The 21,647-nt window shown below is 40.2% G+C and overlaps 2 protein-coding genes across 2 annotated transcripts; one reads left to right on the top strand and one right to left on the bottom strand.

Annotated features, from left to right (window-relative positions):
• Nucleotides 1-1,749: 1,749 nt before the first annotated feature.
• Nucleotides 1,750-5,585, top strand: irx7 (iroquois homeobox 7). Its single transcript, XM_030767672.1, has 3 exons — nt 1,750-1,956; nt 2,219-2,908; nt 5,421-5,585. The coding sequence occupies exons 1-3, from the start codon at nt 1,750-1,752 to the stop codon at nt 5,583-5,585; spliced, it is 1,062 nt and encodes a 353-aa protein (XP_030623532.1).
• Nucleotides 5,586-6,586: 1,001 nt separating this feature from the next.
• Nucleotides 6,587-12,840, bottom strand: cd40 (CD40 molecule, TNF receptor superfamily member 5). The gene is made up of 9 exons (XM_030769640.1): nt 12,753-12,840; nt 12,062-12,146; nt 11,401-11,526; nt 11,027-11,173; nt 10,230-10,323; nt 9,540-9,592; nt 8,623-8,715; nt 7,963-7,994; nt 6,587-7,596 (listed from the first exon to the last, which is right to left on the bottom strand). The coding sequence occupies exons 1-9, from the start codon at nt 12,774-12,776 to the stop codon at nt 7,339-7,341; spliced, it is 912 nt and encodes a 303-aa protein (XP_030625500.1). The 5' UTR covers nt 12,777-12,840; the 3' UTR covers nt 6,587-7,338.
• Nucleotides 12,841-21,647: the final 8,807 nt, after the last annotated feature.

The raw sequence follows: 21,647 nt of genomic DNA, 5'->3' as shown, positions 1-21,647 counted from the left end.
TAAAAAAAAAAGACTAAACAGATCCAAAACTCGATTCAATTATCATTCCCGTGTGAGAATCATTATAGTTTTATCCTGCCTACCTCATATATTCCAACCAGAAAAAAATGTCTTTCAGAATGAAATGTCTCCGAAAATGTCTAATTGTGATTCATATTGCAGAAGTATACAAGTATCTCTTAGTCTGTATCTCAGTTTGCCAGTTTAATTCCTTTACTGTCTGAAGGCCTACCATTTTACGTGCACAATAGCAAGCAAACGGTCCTTCAAAGCATGCCATGGATTTGTTTGGAATAATAACTTCCATGTCGACGATGTGTGACGCTTTGGTTTGGTTGTTTGCCCTGCTTGTCTTTGCGGGGGGTTATGGAACAGAGGTATTCGTATGTAGAGGAAGGAATTCTAATCTCATCCACGTATCTTTAAACAATCCAACTACCTCCCCGCATTAGCATCTGTTATCGCGTAATTATCATACACATCAGTCAACACCTGTTTCGCTTAAACGCATTTAATTAGGCCAATTGAAATGGTATGCTTGCGGCAAAACAAAGCCATCCTACATGTACATGTTTGTTGTTGTTCAGTCACAATAAAGCAACAAAATTGGTTCATACTGCCTCAGGACAATAATCTATTAAAACAGCTTGGTTGAGAGGACTCTGTGGAATGCCATTTTAATTAGTATACACATCGGTGAAGTTCAAAAAAAGATTAGAAGTCAGTACAAAATAACAACAGCAGATTTCAGTTGAATAAATCATGATTTATGACAAACGGTACTCATCAATGTAAATACATCTTAACGGAGTCGAAACAAGGCAATATTAAGCTATACGTTGATAAATCTGCTTAATTTTGCAGTCGTAATAGAAATGTTTTCAGAATTTTGACTTTTGTTGTACTTAGAACTAAACAACAACGTAAAGCTAAAAGAAATCTGTTCTCTTTTGTCGGAAATATGTCAAAGCAAACGTGCAAATGTGTGTCTTTCTCTCTTGCGCTAAGTAATTTAATTCGCAGCTTTCAATCTTCGGCTGAAACACACATTTAGAAAGGCGTCAGACGTAGCATAACATAGCGATGTTAATGAAATTGTAATACTGACTTGTAATGTCTCTTGTGTCAGTTTGCCTAGACGTGTGGATGAAATAATTGCAGTTTGAGTGAGGTTGGAGAATCAGCGTTCAATGGTGCTGAATTTGCAGGTTATAACTCGTCAATTTGGGGTGACCTTGGTCCAATCAAAAAGTTTGATTAATTCCATCTTAAAATAAATAGGCCTATATATATTTATAGTTAATTTTGAAAAAGAAATCATTGAGTAAGCTGTTCTACAGTCATAATGTCTATATAACATACAGAGTGTATGGTTTATCTTAAATAATCGGTATAGGATCATTTCTTAAGTCTTTTACATTACAGGGGGATTGGGGATGACCACAGATTGATGAGACTTTGTCTTATATCTGAAAGGAAAATATGCATTTCAAATGAAGTGCTACTATTTTCTCTACCACAGTGTTGACAAGAGTGAGATAACAATCGTGCGTTTAACGAATTTAGGATGCCGTTAAAAGGAACAGCAGCGTTCTCCTTTTGAAGGGATTTAGGCAGAGTGAAAGCCGTTGCTTTTGAGTTTGTGTCAATCATCACACTTAAGGCCCGCCCATTCACCCGCTCCACCTATAAAGCAAACCCTTGAGGCTACGAGATTGACATTCTAACTCTACCGCTCAGGGAGTCAGGATGCCTGGCTCACAAACTGGATTTGGTAACTTCTTCATCGACAGAAATATCAGCATGCCCGCTGGATATCATATATTGGGATGTCCACCTGGAGTACAACAGCCACCCCCGCACCTCGCTGCCGTGGCTGGGGTTGCCGTACCCTTCTCAAGTGTACCGGGATACAACTTTATTCCCTATCCACACCCCGGACCTGTGGCGCACATGGTAAATTGCATTTAGTGTTACTGTGAACAATGTTTAGATTGTTGTGATTAAATGTCATTGGCATGAATAGCTTCAGTTAAAGCCAAATTGTTCACTGCATTAATGGAATTAAATTAAATGACATTTATTGCTACATTCTGAAGGATGTAGTCTACGTAGTTACGCATTTGGCCTCTGGCACCAGTAAAAAACTCATGAAGCTTTCTTGCAGTGGCGAGTTTGGATGCTTGATGATTAACTAAGTTTTTATGTTTTTCCTCAGAGCAACACTTACGATCTGAAAGCTACCTCCTCCTATCACCATGCTCTCCTCGGCCGCGGAGAGCCATACTTTTCCCCGTACCGTCCGGTGGCCGCGGACGACCCAACCCGAGTCACCAAGGTGGCAACACGGGAGAGCACGAGTGCGCTCAAAGCTTGGCTCAGTGAGCATTTGAAAAATCCTTATCCCACTAAGGGCGAGAAGATCATGCTTGCCATTGTGACAAAGATGAGTCTGACTCAGGTGTCCACCTGGTTCGCAAACGCCCGGCGGCGTCTGAAAAAAGAGAACCGTGTGAGTTGGGCAACTAAAGGGAAGTCTGACGAGGAGGAGGATGAGGAAGAAGGGGGTGAGAGCGAAGAAGAAAGCTCTCTTCAGCAAGGCCAGTACTCGAAAGACGAAGACGAAATCGACCCACAGTCCGTTGATGAGGAGGAAGACTCAGCGGAACAGCATTTAGTACATGGACTCAATGAGCCAAAGGAGGGTGACAATTCAAAGACTGTGATCGTTAAGGTGGAGAGGCGCGAGACGGAGTGTGAAACGTCTCATAAGGACAGTAAGGAAAGTGCTGAGATCCAGAAACCCAAAATCTGGTCTCTTGCGGAAACTGCAACCTCAGAATCTGTGAAAAGGCCTCAAGATGTGGCAAATACTCGCAGCAATGGGTCAGACGTTGCGAATTGGTGGGTCAGTTGGGCATCAAAAAACTGTCTATATTCCTCTCCGCATGTTTTTTTAAAGCAGGGTCACGTGAACTATTAATTTCCGACAGAATTGGAGTCTTTTGCACTTTCCGAACTCGAGCTTCTGTGAATTTATCGAAACTGTTGGGGCGCAAAGTTTACATTCACTTTTGAAATTCTAGACAATCAAATGTCTAGTTCAAAGCCAAAGGATCGTTTTAATGTAAATAGTTGTAAATATTCTATTTCGCTGTATACAGTGTAAATTATAAATTCGTTTTCCTAATGCGATGAATTATTTTGCTAAAATAAAAACTCAAAATAAAACACTGGAAGGCCTTTGTCATTTTGTCAGGTCATTGAATTGTTGCGCTCTTTCTCCTCCCAATTTGGCGTGGTGAATCTAAGACATACGACTTCGCTGAAAAGGAGTTTAGCATTCAGTGCTGACTCATGTTGTTTTAAAAGATCCAAGTATTTATTTTTATTTGTGGCTTCGGTTTTCCAGCTCATTCACTACTCCGAAAATACATACGACCATAATTCTAAAAAAAAAAAGCCAGAGACGCAGTTTAGTAGTCAAACAAAACGTTCTGTTTATGGTGTGATTATTTCAGCTGACTTAATTGACTTCGGCGGGATATTCTTACAAAAGCACTGGCTCTCGGTTGCTTCAGTGGTCACGTCCTTTCACCTGAATGTATGCCATTGCCGTAAGTGTGCGAAAATCTGCCAGTCTTAAAAATAGTACAGATAGCCCATCATATAAAGATTTTAAATTAAATCCGCATTTTAAACAGTCATTCGTTTTTTCACATTTTAGGGAGAGTGGTAGGCCTAAGCATATTAAGGTTGAAGAGGAGTGGTTGATAGTGGGGGCATTCAGTTTGATAGGTGGTCTACATTGTGGCGAAAGACACATCGAAATAAACGTCTAAAGTTTAAAAAATGGGTTCTAATAGGTCTTCAAGGGGCGTTCTTCTCTCCAAAAGTGCCGACTCTGTCTTTCATGTTATCTGGAAACACAGTGCCATTAAGGGATTTACATATCAGACACAGATCTGATTAAGGCTACTCAAACTATCAAGGATTAGCCTCACCATTTGTTCCGTCTTGTGAAGTAATCATTTGATCTGTTAGACCTACTCACAAACTCCGGGAGGACCGGGGCGAGTGAGACCGTGCGTTTGGTTGAAAACCAGTAGGCCTATCTGATGTATGAAACACAACAACGGCAAATTTGACCTGTTGCCCACTTACCCAGTCCATGAAATAAAATAGGTACCTGAATGACGATTTAATAAATCCATAACGCGATTAATGCGAATAACCGCATTTTCCACAACTAGGCCTATTGCTGAAGATGGACCGATTTTTCGCGTTGCTCTGACAAACAGATGTTTATTAATTTTCGCTCTGGCGTACAGTAGGCTAAAACAGAGTCTAATTCAGATTTAAAAAATGTTCTTATCTTACAAAAGGCCCTTTCTTCTGTTTTGAAATGTCCACCTTTTCACCTTTTATCTTTTCCACATCAAAACACTATAATCCATTACTTTTGAACGATTTTTAAAAACATTCATACAGAGAAAGTGGACAGAATCTCACTCTCTCTCTCTCTCTCTCTCTCTCTCACACACACACACACACAATTAAGACCCAGGAGGACAATATTCTGTTTTTCTATCTCTTTCTCTCAGAGTAAGGAAAGATAAAAAGAAGTCTCTCCCCAGCTAATCACTCAGGTCCTCATGTAAATCCAAAGGCCTGTTCCCTGCTAATCCAGGGATAATGAGAAAACCCCTGGGTGCAAAATAGGAGGTCTGAAATGCATGGGACCCTTGCGCCCCACCCTCGTTCCTGCACTCTTCCCTCACACGCACACACACAGACACACACACGCACACACACCACACTGGTCTCAAATAATTACTCGCTAACAGTAGTTTTATTCTTTTCTTATTATTTATTTATTTATTCATTTATTACAAGTGTAACAAATTACGTATAATCCCATAAGCGACACAATGCGTGCACAATGGCATTCTGAGGTATTGACATATTTTTAGCAGACATATCGTACAAATATCTGAAATACATTCTCACATTAATTGCGTCAAAAGTCAGAACTGTAAATAATGACAAATGTGTATATATTGATTTGTGGTTGTAATACTTTATTTCTTGTTAGATGGTATTGTGCTTATGAGACAAGAGGCCAGTATTTTATTCCTTTTAATTGAACATTTTCCGGTTAAGTTAAATGTCGCTGTGATTTTGTCCTGTACACTTTGGGTGGCAATGCATAATGTTAGAGGGAACTGTATGTTTGCGATAATCACCAAAGCACCCAGATATTAAGTCAGTGGCTACTGTAAAGTTTGAAGGATGGATAATGGTCTGGGGCTGTTTTTCAGGGTTTGGACTAGGCCCCGTAGTTCCAGTGAAGGGTAACGTTAATGTCACAGCATACAAAGACATTTTAGACAATTGTATGCTTCAAACTTTGGCAACAGTTTGGGGAAGACCCTTTCCTGTTCCAGCATTACCGTGCCTCTGTGCACAAAGCAACATCTATAAAGACATGGCTTGAGGAGTTTGGTGTAGAGGAACGCCAGTGGCCTGCACAGAGCCCTGACCTCAACACCACTGAACACCTTTGGGATGAGTTAGAACACTGACTGCGAGCCAGGCCTTCTCATCCAACATCAGTGCCTGACCTCACAAATGCTCTTTTGGCTGGATGGGCATAAATTCCCACAGACACACTCCAAAAACTTGAAGAGTGGAAGCTGTGGAGAAGAGTGGAAGAGTGGAGGCTGTTATAGTTGCAAGGTTATGCCCATGGTTTTGGAATGGGATGTGCAATAAGCTCATATAGGTGTGATGGTCAGGTGTCCACGTACTTTTGGCCATATGGTGTATCTGTTTAAATTCGAATTTTTTTGTTAAGTCATTTTATGACATAGGTGGTAGGATTTGAGATTTAGCTTAATGGGTTGATCAAGTAATATTAAATGAGGTAAATATTGCTCTGCTATTAATTATAAGACTTCAATTCATGCTTTGTGTTCTTTTAACTCTAGGCTATTTTTTAACTCGAGCGCATGTAAATTCTGCCAAAACTTTACAAGTAAATGGGCAACATTACTATATATCTGATTTCTGCACAGTATTAACTAGCTCTTTAATATATCTGCATTATCTCTACATTACATATCTGTAAAATGAAACTGAGACAGAGACACTCGGTCTCACACTTTTTCTTTAGTGCACTGTGGCCGTGCTTACTCATGTAGCGGCTGCTCCCTCTAGTGGACACTTGGAAAAGGTGACAACGTTTAAAGGCCAACACACCTGAAGCTGTTATGCAAATCAGTGAATGACACCGTAACACCAGTCAGTAGTTTCACTTAAAATACACATCAGAGGTGATACAAACTGCAAAGGTTAGGTGCTGATTCACTGAGTTAGCTGTTGCCAATACACTTTTTCAGCACCAGAAAAAATGAAATATGCATCCAAATGAATCACCTGACACAAAAGTTATAAAAATGCAGCCCTCACCAGAATCTGAGCTGAGGGAAGAATTATTCAAAGTAAAAATAAAGTAAAATCATGCGACATTTGATCACGACTAAATTTATTCAAATAAAGAGAATATCACTCACTCACACCGATATATACAAAATGTTTTCATATAGTACAATTAACACAGACAGATCGGAGAACAACAATAACCAGAGTAAAAAAAATCACTGTTCATAATATTAATAGATTTAGTGCTTAAACATTATGAAACATGGTAAAACATGGAATGGCAGCTGCGACACCTCCTAAGTGATTTAATATGACACGAAAACAAACAAGAATTCAGCAGGGAAACAGAGAGGTGTTATTCCTATTAACATATGACAATTCAACATTCAATAAATGCTCTGGTACCCAACTTTCCCTCGAGTTCCTCAGAATTCCTCGTCTGATCCCTTGGGCCTGTTGTGAAATTTAAGATTAAGTGTCTGTGGGTTTGGTGTAAAGTGGATGTTAGTTTCTGTCTTGTGTCATTTTGAAAAAAAAAGAAAAAGAAAAAAAAGGAATTTCCGCAGTGTTACTTCTTACTTCATTCAGTGTATTAGCCTGCACAATTTGCACACAGAAACCTCAAACAGAAATGTGTGAAAACGCAGCTTGGGATATCATACTTATTTCGCTTTTTCTTTCTTTCTTACAATTCTGTACTCGACCTGTGGTTCTTTCTGCAGTGGTTCTTTCTACAGATATTTACAAAGCCTTCTTCAACAACATCAGCGGTGGTTCCGGTCAGGGGAAACTAACGCATGCTCAATAACATTGATTCCAGGACGCCTCTCCGGCTACCGCCAATGAAATAATGAAGTTATAGATGATGCCCAGCAGGTGGCAGTGCAGTCACAGTCAACATGAAAAGTCCTTTTCGCTGGCATCAGAGTAAGCAGTCTCCGGCTGTGCCACTATAGATCCTTTACCACGCTCCTGTGCTACAATCATCCCGTTTTCTGTTTTGGACTCTTCTGGACAAGCCTCAGTGTTCTCAGTGTTCTCCTGTGGTTGATGTAGTTGTTTTTCTTCATCAATTTTGTCTTCCTCTTGTTGCTCGATATAATCCCCTGTACACTGTTTCAGAAGTACACGAAATGTCTTCAGAAACACGTCCTGCAAATTCATAAATTCAATGCCAGCAATTAAGTTGGTGTGTTCATACATGGCATTTTCTGAATTACCACATGCACCACCTTTATATGCAGTAAGTTAGGACAACACATCATGAAAAACAGGACAATTTGAAAATGTTGCAGCTCTTTGTCAATTAAGAATGTGGAGCTCTGTAAAGAGTTTTGAATTTTGACCGGAGCTTTTTATTTGTGGAGCCCAAACATCCTGATTCTCATTGTGAACAAGCTGCAGCTAGATGCAGTTTGGCCTGGAATAAGTACGCATGAGATTTGACCCATGACAAAAAAAGAGGAAATCCGAGAGATACTCTGCTATGTTAAAATTAAGGGCGAAAAAGAAACATACCTGCTTCTCTTTCAGAGACGGACAGCAGTTACCTGCAGAAGGATAGAAGCATTTCCATTAATATTGACTCCAAATGTCTTTATTTCAGCTCCAACCCTGGTGACCCTCTAAGAGGCATATCTAACACAGGTCTAACACTCCTCAGGCAGTGAATGACCTAAGGGCGTGTCCACCAATACTAAAACTGGGACATGTGGGTTAGGTTATAAAGCACGACCACAACTCTGAGTGAGAGAAACAAATTACTGTCTAATGGCTCCTCTTGAAAGAAAGGTTAAAGCATTAGTTCAGATGAAACCAAAAGATCACGCTCCTTTAAAGAAGGTATCACTTTCATTTCTAAATGATGTCAAAAGACTGTCATCTTTTTATTTTTGTGTAACTAAGATAAATTCATATATACTACAAAGCATTTTAGATCAGAATTCAGAATATTCTAGAGTTGAACACATTGAGAAACAGAAGCAGTCTTTGTGACTCACCTGTGGCAAACTCAAGAATTGTGATATACTTTTTATAAAGAGTTACAGGATATGCAGGTTGATTTGTCAGTTATCGAAGAAGAAACATGATAGATGAAATATTTTTATCGTGCTGAGTAAGTCTGGTATGGTTGTTACTTAAAGACTCTGTAAGTTGTGACATATAAGTGCACAGTACCTTTCTTTACTCCGAACCAGATGAGTACGCCGATTAACCCCAGGATCAACAAAACAGTCAATACTATTAATCCTTCATGAATATTTTCCTCTTCTGTAACATGAAATGAGGAAATAGGAAAGAAAAATCAACTTCCAGAATTTCTACAAATTTAGTTGTTTGTGCATTCCTAGCTTTAATGTGTGAACATGAATACATATTATTAACTGATGGATGTACTCATTTATCGCCGAGTGGCACTGTATAATGTATTAAGACAACATTATGGTATAACGCATTGCACCTACACCCCTTTCAACGTTTGAGCAGAGATTAACTGAATGCTGTTGTAATGACTCAGGTATTACTTCAGAGCTATCTACTGTTTTCTTAATCACTGTATAAACGATGAGCCATCCTCAGCTGCCACAGCTATAAGTGATTTAAATAACTGCCTTACTGTAACAGCTACAAGAGTACCATACCACAGAGAGCAGATCATTATGACAGAATCCCACACAAAATGTAACACGACAGTTTCTTCTTTCGGTTCATCAGTCATTTCAAACAATAGTTAAACTAGCAGGATGGCAGATAAAATTCCATGGCAAAAAAGAGATGACCTATTGGGGAAGTCCGTAATGCTTGGACAAAACCCAGGCAGTGAGAGTGGGAAGGGGGCTGGGGAAGCTGGATCCCTCTGCTCTATTAGGTTGTGTTGCATGCTTATTCCAGAGAACTCTGTACTGGTGATTGTGTAACTCATCTAACGGAATACCAGTTTCTGTTCCACTTTCTCATATACTTTCAAAACCTACGGGTTTTGTGGTGTATTTTTATCCAGAAAAAAATGACGATGTTTTCATTTCACCTTTTTGTTTTGGTCATTTGTACATTCCCTTGTTTAAGTGCACTCTTTATTACTGGAATATACTTACTGCATTTTATGTCTGATGTTGAATTGCCTTCTGCAAGGACTCCATGTTGACATCTAATTTCAGTCAGATGCAAAGCAGAGGAGGCAAGATTACATGTACACAACTTAATATTAAGTTTGACTGAAAACTGTAAAGAGAAGACGGCACACCCCATTTTCTATCTATCTATCTATCTATCTATCTATCTATCTATCTATCTATCTATCTATCTATCTATCTATCTATCTATCTATCTATCTATCTATCTATCTATCTATCTATCTCAGATAGGTAAAAAGATACACATACACACACACATACATATATATTTTTAAAAAACAAACGCATTTTTTAAACACAATAGCCCTTATCACAGCATCAAATATGTGAGTCTGTGGTGATGTACTGTAATATGTGAGTCTGTGGTGATGTACTGTTATATGTGTGTCTCTGTGGTGATGTACTGTTATATGTGTGTCTCTGTGGTGATGTACTGTTATATGTGTGTCTCTGTGGTGATGTACTGTTATATGTGTGTCTCTGTGGTGATGTACTGTTATATGTGTGTCTCTGTGGTGATGTACTGTAATATGTGTGTCTCTGTGGTGATGTACTGTTATATGTGTGTCTCTGTGGTGATGTACTGTAATATGTGGGTCTGTGGTGATGTACTGTGATGTCATAGTGTGAGAGACTGGGACTAGCACTAACTTTGTCCACTCCTGACACACAGTGCTGAGTGATCTTGTTGGGGAGAATGTTCCTTCCTCACAGGCTGTGCACTTAGTGTTATCGAACCGAGTAGCTGTAAAGAGAAAAAAAAAAAAACACTTATCTTTCTGTCATATGTCATGCACTCTGAACTTAGTCAGTATTTTATTCTTTTTTTTAAGCTACTTGGTGTTTGTATCAATGAATTTTTTAACATGAGCATGGGTGTTTTAAACAGGCAGCAAAACATCCATGCTGCATTTTCATACTTTCATTTAAGCTCAGGCTAAAAATATGAAGCAAACATGTGACTATGACTACTGTAGTCATTTCAAGACAACAGAACTGCGCCAAGAAGGAAGCATTTTGAAGAAGAGGAAGTCAGTGTTTAACAGTCGAATGACTTGTCACTCTTGAGTGACAGTGATTTTTCACTTTATTTTTCTGAAGAACTCATGTACCTGTGAACATATACTCTGTCATGTAATGATCAACGTCTGTTCAACTGATGGTAACTGAAGTACACTTCCAGTCTAGAGCAAGAATCTAAATTTGTTTATGATACCTTTTCATTTTGTTGTTGCTCTATGGAATATTCAGTGGTACAAACACAAGAACAACACATTATAAGAGACATGCCATCACTACTTGGTTTTACTCCTTTGCTTTCCCATAAAGCTTTGTTATTTGATAGGATTCGTGTATCATGTACCACTGCCCAAAAAAATTTCCTTTATCTTCAATGGCTGATGTATGAAACACTGGTGAGAGTTATGGTCTGTATTGGAGATTTGTACCTTGCTGGAGAACTCTTTGTCCTGGTTCACAGTCTGAATTGATAACACAGGTGTCACAGACTTTGCTAGAACAGTGATAGCCCTCTTTACAGATGCAGGACACTTCTTCTATCTTACTCCGAAGGAATGGAACCTTAAAATTCAAATCTGGACACAAAAAAAAAAGAAAAGGCAAAATCATCTTTCATCCTCCATTTTGTGTTGGTCACAACATAGATATTACAAGATTCCAAAGACATTAGACATATTTGATGTTAACAATCAAATGCAACTGAAATTAACATGCTGAAATTGCCCCAAAAAACACCTGTTCAATTTATTTCTTGCTAAATTGCATGTTTTAAGAAAAGACAGCATAACTATTAAAAATGTACTTGGGTCGCAGTCTGGCTGACGTTTGCATTTGGTTTCTTTGGTGTATGTGTCTTGGTATTCCCCATCTGCACAGTCCAGACAAACTGGATCTAAACAACTGACATCCTCCACTCGCATCCTTTTCCCTAAGACAAAAGCACATGTCACCAACATTATGGATGTCTCAGAGGCTGTCGCAGATGGTTTTGGTGAGCAAGAGTGACACTGACAAATTTCTGCTTAGAGTGAACATCTGCAGTTAACAGTCCAATACTCAGGTATAATTATGTCCTAATGTATTATACTGGAATGCCCTCCGAAATATTTCTAATTGTTTAGAATGGCTTTTGACATAAGCAAGAAATGCTTTTCTGATTGATAGGTAGCTGTTTTTCATTTCTGTTATAAAATACAGTATCTAAGACGTATATGGCTAAATGTTTCCAAAACTGCTTACTCATTAAATGGGAGGCGCTTTGAGAACAAGACGTGGACAGTACACACAGCAAGTTTATGTATGACATGCCGGAGAGTGCACGGAATTATGCACGATAAACTCACGTTGGCACGAGCTCATCGGATAATGGACGACAAATGCAAACGCTTAAGAAATGAAAGGACGAAGGGACAATGATTCAGCAGATTAAAAACAAGAACAACAACAAAAAACCAAACCCATACCTGGTGGACACTTTTTACAGCATTTACCGCCGTTCTCATACTCTGTTAGCAGATCACAGCACAACACCGGCACCGGTGAAAAGATCTATAAAGTCGAGTGAATAGAAAACAAGCTCTAATCAGTGGTCCACTAAGCCACGTCCAGGTTTTCTTTTCACTGAGTGAAGGGCTTTGTCGAGGCGGAAAGTCCCCAAAAATCCCACCGCAGATGTTATCTTTGTTCTACGGCAATTTCAGTTTCAGGAGGAATTTGAAAAAATCTCTGTAAATGCTAAGAACTACGATATGTATGTTGAATGGACTTCCCATACTATTATCCGTTGGTAGAAACTTGGCTTTAACACCTACATGTAGCCTACATGGTAAAGCAGAAAATGATCAAACTGAAACTGAAAGTACGACCATGACCACAACAACGCATTATTGCCAAAACATAAAGCAAAACCAGTGAATAAAACAGGCGACTTGTTCAGTGTGATATACAGGAACAGTAATAGGACAAAAGTTAAATTTCATCGTAAAATTACTACACAAACGCATTATCGTAACATTTCGTCGCAAAATTACTGGACAAACGCGCTATCACGTAGTCGTTTTAATGAAACCGATAATCATTTATTTCATCCTCTAGCTAGTCTGTGTGCAAAGAAAGAAAATATCATGAAGGTCAAGGAATTAACGAACCACTTACTGCTACGAGAAGTAAGAATTTCATGATGTGTTTGCAGTCGAATACGTCTGGCGAACCTCACACTCTCACACTGCGCACTGGCTGCAAATGCAGCATTTGCCTGTCTATAAAGCACACGCTAAGGTAACGCCTCTTAAGCTGGGGATTTCCGCTGGTGCTTGGGCATAAGGAGACCACTCCATCAAGACAAAAATTCTCACTCACAGAGTGAAGGAGATCATTCAGAGTGTCTTTTGTATTTTTTTTTTCATCCTGTCTCCTCACTCAAACTGTGACTGAACCGACAGGAACGTGTACCACTAAAAATGAACACTCGGGCTACTGGGTTTCCTCTGGTGTGCAGCAAACATTGCTCACTTTGTAAAAAAATACGCAAAGGATCCGTCTCACAAAAGGACCATCAGCGGCTATGCACTACTTAAAAACATGCATTTTAAATTGCGGTAGATCGAACTTTATTCTATTATTTCTCAACATTAGTATTTCTCTATGAAGTCCCAGAAAGACTGACCTTGGCAAAGCTGCCTGTCTGCTCCCTAGAGTCAAAATTGCTGTCAGCTCCTTCAGAGCTGCTTATCTACTTTTCCCTTTATCTGGAGCCAGAGGCAGGAGCATACAGAGATCTTCGAGGCTTCAGACCACAGCCAACCCTGGCCAATGAGAGCTCTCTCTCTTTTTTTAAAGTCTCTGTGATCTCTTGTTCTAGCCATGGTACTGAGTGTGCCAGACAGTTTTAGACATGACCCAAATGATCACACGCGCGCGCGCACACACACACACACACACACACACACACACACACACACACATATTTACAAGAAACCCTAATGCCAGGTAAAGACCAGGACACTGAGTCAAAGGCATTCATTGGATTCCAGGGGATACTCCAAGGCTGGGGAACCCCCATCTGAACATCCATGAAATGACGGGAAAGGTCCTCCTAATGAAAATACCGAGCAATGCTCAGTTACTACTTCCTGAATCAGCCTGAATCAGTCATGACTCTGTGCTCATAGCGGTTGAGTTCTGTGCGAGTGTGGACATGTCACTGCTTGTGTGTTTTCTCTGGAATGTGCGTCACCTGACATCACACACGTGTTCCATTGTCTTTACTCTCTCTGAAACCAAGTCAGGACATACTACAACATGCAGAATCATCATTTTAAAAAATCTTATCCTCCCATCAAAACTAGTCAATGCATATGTTTGGCCTCACTGAGGTTATATTCTACTGCATATCGTAGTTTCATTATATTTCTGTAATACACTGTAATACACATGTTGGTCTGGCAAGCTTTCTAGTTTCCCAGGGCTGAACCCTTAGTCCCACAAAAAAAAGGAAAGAAAAGAAAAGGGGGAAAAAAGCCAAAAAGACCACAGATCAATCCCCGTAGTTGTTTCTGGACTTTCTGCTTGAGGGAATACCCAGACTCTAAGCTGTTAGACAGGTTTCACACAGAGACAGGGGGAGGGGCTGCAATCATATAAACAAGACTTGTTCAGTATGATAGTTCCTGTATGTAGACTCACAGAGGCACACATACACACACACACACACATGCATGCACACGCACATATTATTGTACGCAGGTTAAGAAAAAACTGGTGAGACACATCACAGCCGTCTCAGCATGGAGGCTTGCACATCCTCACTGAATAGCCTCTTTAGTCATTCATATTTCCAGTTATGTCTCCTTCCAACACTGTCCTTACACATAAGTTACCATAAATGTACTGTACAGAAAACGAATGGCTACTTCTCCCTTGTTGTTCTTTTATTTAAGAGGAAGTGATTATATGTCCAGAAGAAGCGGTGAAAAGCACAGTGGAAATAGTTTTACGTTGTTGGCAAAAACAAATGCACGCACGACTTTTTATGCTGTGATCAAAGTCCTCATAAGAGAACTACGTGTGTGTTCCAAATAGGCATCTCACTGATCCACTTGTCAGGCTGCACCAGTTGGCACACCTAGTATTCAAGTGAGGATAGTGATTTTGATGGCAGATTTATAGAAATGGTGGAGAGATATAGGATGAGGAGTGAGGTTAGGGCAGATAATGTTCTATCACAAGTTCGAAATAATTATGACCATTATGTTTAACAAATGTTTTATGTTGCAAGGGTTCGGCGCTTTAATTCCATAAAAAAATACACGTTCCACAAGCAATGGCATTGCCCCTTCACACAGTGGGTCAGTAAAACGCACCTCCAGACTTCTTCAGCATATTTGGTCAGAACTGAGTAAATATGTCTCAGAAAGCATTATGAATGAATAAGTCTGTCTCAAAAAGCATTTTTTAAAAAAAAAAATAAAACTCACTCTTAAATACAGTTATCATTTACGAGTAGTTTCACTCACTACTCAAATGCTCGTATGTAAGAATCAACTACCACAGCCTGAGAATCGCCATTTTAGACACGCAACTCTGCCCTCGGGTGGCGGAAACGGGGAACTGCGGTTATCAGATTTTACGACAGCGACAATACGGAGGGAGGAGACCCCCAGGACATTACTTACTACATCTGAGGGTGCGCTGTTTGATAAACCCAGGTCGTTTGGTGACGTAAGAATGATTTCTATACTTCTTTGGAGAAGAAAATTATTTTGTGTCAGTATGTTCATGAAGTAACTCTGTGTGACGTTTCCATATACAGATGTGAAATTTAATCTGTGGGTAGGACTAAGGTGAGCACATCCATTTCTTCCTTCTTTGGGCGCGTTTGAGGAAGTTTTTTGTCCCCTTTTTTCATTCGGAGCACTTTTGCCGGCGCGTTTGCCCCGTTTAGCCGTTCGCGACGACGTTCAAATGAGGAGAGACAAGTAACCCAGCAAACAATCCACTTCAGTATCAGTTTTGATGTTGATTTTACAAGCAGAGATTCACCATGAACTCCAAAAATACGGACAAACTGAAGATTGTGGACGTGCCACAGGTAAGAACCCTGAATTTACAACTAGACGTGTACCGCATTCCTGCAGTATTTATCCAGAGATGATCGGATGTTCAATGGATGTTCATAGGCAATCAGTCCAACAATCCATGATGTGTCTTGTGTTCATTATCACTTTAAAATTAAAACACAGTTGATTGCTGAAAAGTGGCCTAGCCTATACATTTTATGAATGCATTTGGTCAAATCTGTGAATAATTCAATATCCCAAAACTATTTGTTACCAATTTGTTTCGATGACATGGACTAGAAATCCTGCCATGTGTAATTCTAAGTGTGAAAATGACATTATTTAGTATTACTCACATGTTCTAAACCCATCCCTAAATGTATCAACCAGAGCATCTGTCTTTATTATGTTAGCGGAGGTAATGTGTTTTTATTGCTGGGTTTTCCTAAAGAACACAAGAGTGGGTTTTCTTAGTAACTGTCATTAACCGATTGACACCAATTAACGCCAATATTTCATGACTAAACGCCCATGCAATTACTTTATGTCTCTATGCATATGAACAACTTCCATAAATTTTCCTGTTGACCCCATTATTTAAATTTGAAAAGAGGAACTTAAACAATCTCACAAATCAAAATCACATTTTGTTGGTTGAAAAAAACAATGACAGGTACTTCCTTCTTCTAATACTGTACTTCACAAACGTATGATAGAACCAGCAAAGAGTCTTTCCTTATTTTCTCCTTTCCTTCCTGTCTTTCCTTTTTTAAACCTCAGATCAGGATTAGAAATCATTTGTAGAAGAGATGTGCCAACAATTTGATCTCTTTTCCTTTTCTTCTTGTTTTTTGTTGTAATGTCGTAATTTCAACTGTAAACATGGTTACATGAACATTAAACATGAGACTAATGAAACATGAAGTATGAAACTACTACTACTACCACTACTACTACTACTACTACTACTGCTAATAACTAGCACTGTTTCTACCTGTATTTTACCTATATGTGGTTTATTCTTTTACTTCCTTTCAACTTTTCTCGTATTTGTATCTGGTAGTCACTGAACTTTTAAGACACTTTAGATAAAAGTGTTTTCTAAATGAATGAATGAAATGAAAATAATGATGATGATGATGAGTGATAACAACAGTAACAACAACAACAGCAACAACAACAACAATAATAATGATAAACTGAGTATTATTTATCATATTATTATAAATGAACATTATTTTCTTACAGCTAAGCAATGAGATGCAGCTGAGCATAATGTTCAAGGTGAAGAGCGGTGAGCTGAGCATAGATGACGCCCTGAACCAGGCCAGGATGGACAAGCTGCAGCAGACCATGGCTGTGGAGGTACTGTGTCTCTCTGAGACTGTGGCTTTTCTTCACTTACATCACTTCCTCCTCAAGCAGCTGACTAATCAGTGAGCTGATAACGGTTGTATGGGAGAACAAAATGAAGTCCTGCTAAAGCATCATGGAGGAACTGGACAACAGGAGTTGCATCCTTTGTGAATAATCAAAAATGTTTCTTTCCCATACTTTGGCTACTGATATTTCAGTTATTATACTTGGAACAATTGATACGATGTTCTTGCCTTCCTAACATCAGCTTTACAAAACATTGGATACAGAACCATTTGAATACAACTTCTGAAACTATTATGTCCTTATATAAAATGTTTGTCATGTTTCAGAGATGATAAAGACAGGTGCAGATCAGAGCTGTGGAATTCAAGACAAGATGTTTTGTTCAGATAATAACGCTCTGGTGACAAGGGCTTTCCTGCCAAGTTCAATAATCAGTGTTAGAGATGCAGAGGAGGCCTCACAGCAGAGACATCTGATGGCCATGTGTTTGGGTTGGTCTCTCAGAGACAATGTCCTCGTTTACCAATCAAAAGATTTCTCTCTACACTCTCAAGCAGTCAAGAGCTCACACCTACTTTGGGGTTTATGGTACACCTATAATGGACTCTGTGTATGGCAGCAATCCCTGACTTTAGTGAGATTGGAAACATTCAACAAAAGGGCCCAGTGAAGCTGATTTGTCTCTTTTACAATATGACATTGAAATTTACCTGATTCTTTTCACAGTCTCTTCAGGATAGAGTTCATGGGCTTTTTACCCTAGTTGTCCATGTGTCTACTCATTAAGTTGCTTCTGTGTGCAATGAAACAGCTATGAACAAAAATACCAAACTATTTATGTGTTGATCTCTTGATAATACTTCATAACAATGGAGAAATTGGAAAACAAAACCAATTGTGCCTTTTCCTAAACTTGTTGTGATCTTGTGGTGTTTTTCTGGCTCCAAGAAAACTTTTCACATTATAATCCCAGACCATTCAATTGAACCATTCAGTTCTCTCCTTGGTGTTCATTCCAGGAGCAGGATACCACACTGTACAACTTCAGCGTTTATAAGTTCAATCGCTACCGATGGCAGAAACGTGTGCTTCAGGTGGGTCTCACTCAGGACTCTGTGATCCAGGCAAATAGAAAATGCATTATTCCAAAAGAGTTTGTCTTTTGGTGTCATTTCTGTTATAACTTGATGAGTTTTGCTTTAGAATTAACAAATGTATGGACACTGCTCTGCTGATCGTGCTATCTGTCAGTTCTTTGATTTATTCTATGGGTCAGTGATCGTGGGAGAAATTCGATAGGCTGCTTGACATTTTAGACCTGGTATATATACCTGTACATGCCTGTGGAAAAAAAAAAGGCCTTTATTGTTATAGATTGATTTCAGCACAAAGACAGTGTGCAGCATTGAGAAAGGAATTGTGAAGCGTCAGCTCTCCTTCGCTGATGTGAAAAACTGCCATGATGGACCAGGGACCAAATTCTCCATATCGTTCAAGGGTCGTCATGACTACGAATTAGAGGCCACCTCTGTACAAGACAAACAGAGGGTAAGAGTACGACTCCTCAGCCTTTTCAGTTGGAGGAATGGTGCCCGGTTGAGCTGTAATTGGATGAAATATAAAGAAGGTTATTGCTGATGACTGCTCAAGTATTCTACACTCAGTGTAATGGAGCTCCTCTGAATATATTCTTTATAGTCAGTTTCAGTGAATGAAACTTCTTTAATGACAAACTACTAAAGACTTAAGGTCTGACTTCCTGAAGATTTCCCCAAGTTCCTGTCAGCTGGTTTACTGACACATGAGTACACATCACTTACATGCCCTTAAATGACTGAACTACACTGACACCTGCTACAGTGTTGAGCTGTGAGTGAGGGTATCTTAGGGTATATGCCTGTGATTATTGAGGCAGTCTGTAAAAGCATTGATTGTCAGAGCTAAAATGTCCCCAGTGACATAGGAAAGCAAAATAATCCATCAGCATTGACTGAATACCTTATTGAAATGTTCTAAAAGTTCACATTTCAGCATTGGTTTCTTCTGCTCTCCCAGATGATGCTGCTGATAAATAAAGTTATCCATGGAAACATTTACAGCCATCCAGTGGACAAAAACGAAGAGCTCTACCAATCTCCTCCGTCTCCAAAGACTGTTCAGGAGGGCCAGCTGCTTCTGCAGAGAGGTGGTTTGGCTTCATTCAGATGGAAAAAGTATGTCAAATGGTCTTATGATGATCCGATTCAGTTGGGTTAGAATGTAGAGTCTCTGTGATCGCACACACACACTGTGAGCAGTGAGTAGTGAATTTAACACCCTCAATGTCCCTCTTTACACACCGGTGGTGAGCACACACACACATCAGGAGCAGGAGCAGCGGGCAGCATGCCTGTGTCCAGGGAGCAGTTGGTGGTTAAGTGCCTTGCCCAAGGGCACTTCAACTGTGGATGTTGTGGGAGGGGAAAGTTCACCCACTTCCCCCGCCCACATTTTCCCTGCCAGTCTGAACGGGCTGGTCTCACATAAAACCTTCAGAACATATCAACCAACCATCCCTACTGCAGACTGAAAACACTCAGTGCATTACTGTGACTGTAAGTTGAGATATCCTGTTTTCAGGTATGATGCTCATCTTCACATGGACCAGCTGACTCTGCTGCCAGTAAAGGGGAAAACAACAGCAGGCGAAGGTGATGTTTCCTTCTCGTCTGCCTTGCCTTTAATCATCCACCTGTCAGATGGTAATGCCAGTGTGGAGACGATGCCTGGTTGTGACACCTTCACGCTGCGTAGCAACAATAACGAATACCAGTGAGTCAGTGCTGAAGCTTATGGGAGTGTAGCATGTCTTACATGTTTTTGCCTTGATGCTAATGCTGAACAGTTGCACATATTTGTTCAGTTTAATCGCCATCATCCCTGCTCCAAGTCTGTGAGTGTTAAATCCCTTAATTGCCTGATTCAGGTGTTGTGCAGGTTGCATGAAGTAAAATGTCCTGAATGGCAAGTAGTCAATGAGAATCAGTTTTGGGAACTGGTGACTGCAGTGAGCTGATGTGTCACTATTGTGTGTGCTTTCCCTTGTGTCACTGGTTATTCCCATAATGAGTAAGTTTTATTAAAATGCTTTCGTATGAATACAGCTGTGTTTTTAGTAGCCAGTTTCTCAAAATCCTCATGATGTGATGTGTTACAACACACTGTCGTGTCCGGAAGGTTCCGTGTCCCCATTGCTGATCAGTACAGCTCCGAGGCTGTTCAGAGAAAGCGGGACGCCTGGGTGCAAAACCTGGATAACCTGTGTCTGGACTGGAAACGCAAATCCCAGGCAGAGCCGGTGGACGCGGAATTGAAAGAGTGGAGAAGACACAACTTCCAGAAACGGCTGGAAATCGTGGGGGACACCCAGTCAGACGATGACAAGGAATTGGACGAACTGCCAGAAACAGAGAAGAAGCTATGGAACAGCACAGCTACTGCGGGGGCTAATCAGAAAACACACCCCCTGCTGAAATCCATCACCGAGGTGCCGAAAGAAGTTCCAGTGCCGACAGAGACACCTGTGATGAGCCAAACCAATGTGCCTCCTCCCCCACCTGTACCCGCACCCCCCCCGCTGCCTGCAAAGAGCAGAGTGATTTCACCTTCAAAGAAAACCAAAGCTGTTCACTGGGATGCTGTGGCCTTGGACAAGGTAAGCTGTCTCCATTATCACTGTGTTTGGAAATTCAAATGTGGTTCCATCTGAGCAGGCTTTTCTGCGAACACAGTGAAGACTGTGGTTCCATCTGAGCAGGCTTTTCTGCGAACACAGTGAAGACTGTGGTTCCATCTGAGCAGGCTTTTCTGCGAACACAGTGAAGACTGTGGTTCCATCTGAGCAGGCTTTTCTGTGAACACAGTGAAGACTGTGGTTCCATCTGAGCAGGCTTTTCTGTGAACACAGTGAAGACTGTGGTTGTTTATGAGCAGGCTTTTCTGTGAACACAGTGAAGACTGTGGTTCCATCTGAGCAGGCTTTTCTGTGAACACAGTGAAGACTGTGGTTCCATCTGAGCAGGCTTTTCTGCGAACACAGTGAAGACTGTGGTTCCATCTGAGCAGGCTTTTCTGTGAACGCAGTGAAGACTGTGGTTCCATCTGAGCAGGCTTTTCTGTGAACGCAGTGAAGACTGTGGTTCCATCTGAGCAGGCTTTTCTGTGAACGCAGTGAAGACTGTGGTTCCATCTGAGCAGGCTTTTCTGTGAACACAGTGAAGACTGTGGTTCCATCTGAGCAGGCTTTTCTGTGAACACAGTGAAGACTGTGAAAGAGGGTAAAAGTTCATAAAAGGTCTCTATATATCAAAATGTCTCATACAATATGAAGTGTATCCAAAGGAAATGGTACGTAACACGTCAGAAAATCAGGGTTTCAAAATGCCACTCACTGTCTTGAGTCTTTTGCTTCAAGTGTGTACCTTGTTTGAAATTGAATATTGACTGGGAAGGGGAGAGTATGGTACTGTACTATACAGTACGGAGGTTATGTAAGAGAACTGATATGAAAACATCTCAGCACTCTTGGAACATCTTCTCAATGACATTGGAAGATGAAATGAATGGTCTC

This window comes from Chanos chanos, chromosome 3 (genome assembly GCF_902362185.1).
Source record: "Chanos chanos chromosome 3, fChaCha1.1, whole genome shotgun sequence".
Lineage (NCBI taxonomy): Eukaryota > Metazoa > Chordata > Actinopteri > Gonorynchiformes > Chanidae > Chanos > Chanos chanos.
This window is presented reverse-complemented; position numbering and strand designations above follow the sequence as displayed.